The sequence below is a fragment of the Penaeus monodon genome, chromosome 30 (genome assembly GCF_015228065.2).
Source record: "Penaeus monodon isolate SGIC_2016 chromosome 30, NSTDA_Pmon_1, whole genome shotgun sequence".
Lineage (NCBI taxonomy): Eukaryota > Metazoa > Arthropoda > Malacostraca > Decapoda > Penaeidae > Penaeus > Penaeus monodon.
This window is the reverse complement of record NC_051415.1, coordinates 17,426,132-17,427,370: the sequence shown is the minus strand read 5'-3', so window position 1 is coordinate 17,427,370 and position 1,239 is coordinate 17,426,132. Positions and strand designations below refer to the sequence as shown.

Below are 1,239 nucleotides of genomic sequence, written 5' to 3'. Positions count from 1 at the left end.
ACGCACAGACCCTCATTTACTGAACAGTTAACCGTTCACAGGCAAAGTCAAGCGCACAGGTCCCGTGGGTGGAGGCTCACCTACAGGTCGCAGGCGGCCCACGAGAAATGTGAGCGAGACCAGAGCTCCTCCTGGCCACGCCCGAGCCAATGCAGCATCTGACCCTGAGGTTGATCAGCTATTGTCTGACGTCAGAGAATACCTCAACAAAAAACTCAGGTAGGATCCTTTCACTTAATTATTCTACCGCATTTGATATTGTGTACCCTCGCTTCTCTCTATCCTATACCGACACACTAAGATCTTTATGGTCATCAGTGCCTAAGTAGTGTCCCCGCCCCCTCAAGGAAAACCAATCAAATGACATGTTTCGTTTACTTAAATCACAAATTTCCATATACCTTACCCACGTTACCCATGTCTTCCCACAGGCAAAGCGGTGCAGAGGAGAGCGGGGACCAGGTGCCACCAGAGGGTATCGTCGTGGAAGGTAATAATATTGAAAAGTGTTTCACGGAACGACCACCAGGAGGCGGACGAGCTAGACTTTATCCAAAACGTAAGACCATTTGTGCATTATTAGCTTAAATACAATGAAAAATGATATATTGATCATAGGGTTACGAGTCGTCAGTTCTCTAATCTACGCTGATCTTTCGTGCTGACGTATAAAATATATTCTTATCAATTCTCAAAAGAAGTATTTAACTTAATATACAATAGACATTGATGAATGTTGCATTATTATCACAATTAATTTTGTTATCAGATCGGCCAAAGCAAGACGAGCGGAGACAAAGGATGGCGGCAGATCCCATGCAGAAGGAAAGGCAGAGGATCCAGCAGTCTATTCACGCCATAAATGCGCTTCTGAAGCAATATTCCTGAGACCTTAGCAATTAACGCCGCCAATACATCTGAAAAAAGGAACAAATTAACATATATTGGATACTTTGAACTTCTATAATTTTTCACATATATTGGGTACTTTGAATTGTTATAATTTTCCACATTATATCTTAAACGTATATCTCCTCCGTCCAGACCTACTCAGCAATTACTCCTGCCTCTTTTTGGTGAAACTGAATGATCTAACGCGAAAGTTTTCACCTCTATGGGTGTCACATTACCTTCTTGGGTTTAGCTTTATATACTCAATAATCTCGACTGATGAAATGTAAATAAGAGTTGTGGATATGTGTACATATAAATTAAAATTATACGTCCCATTGCCTAGAC

General features: G+C 41.6%; 1 protein-coding gene across 1 annotated transcript in view; it reads left to right on the top strand.

The window, feature by feature from the left end:
• LOC119592577 overlaps positions 1–1,239 on the top strand; it is a gene marked incomplete at its 3' end in the record, with an annotated part of 2,968 nt that extends 1,729 nt beyond the window's left edge. The window contains 3 exon segments of the mRNA XM_037941457.1: positions 42–219; positions 432–559; positions 770–1,239. Of these exon segments, the coding sequence (XP_037797385.1) occupies positions 42–219; positions 432–559; positions 770–888 (425 nt within the window).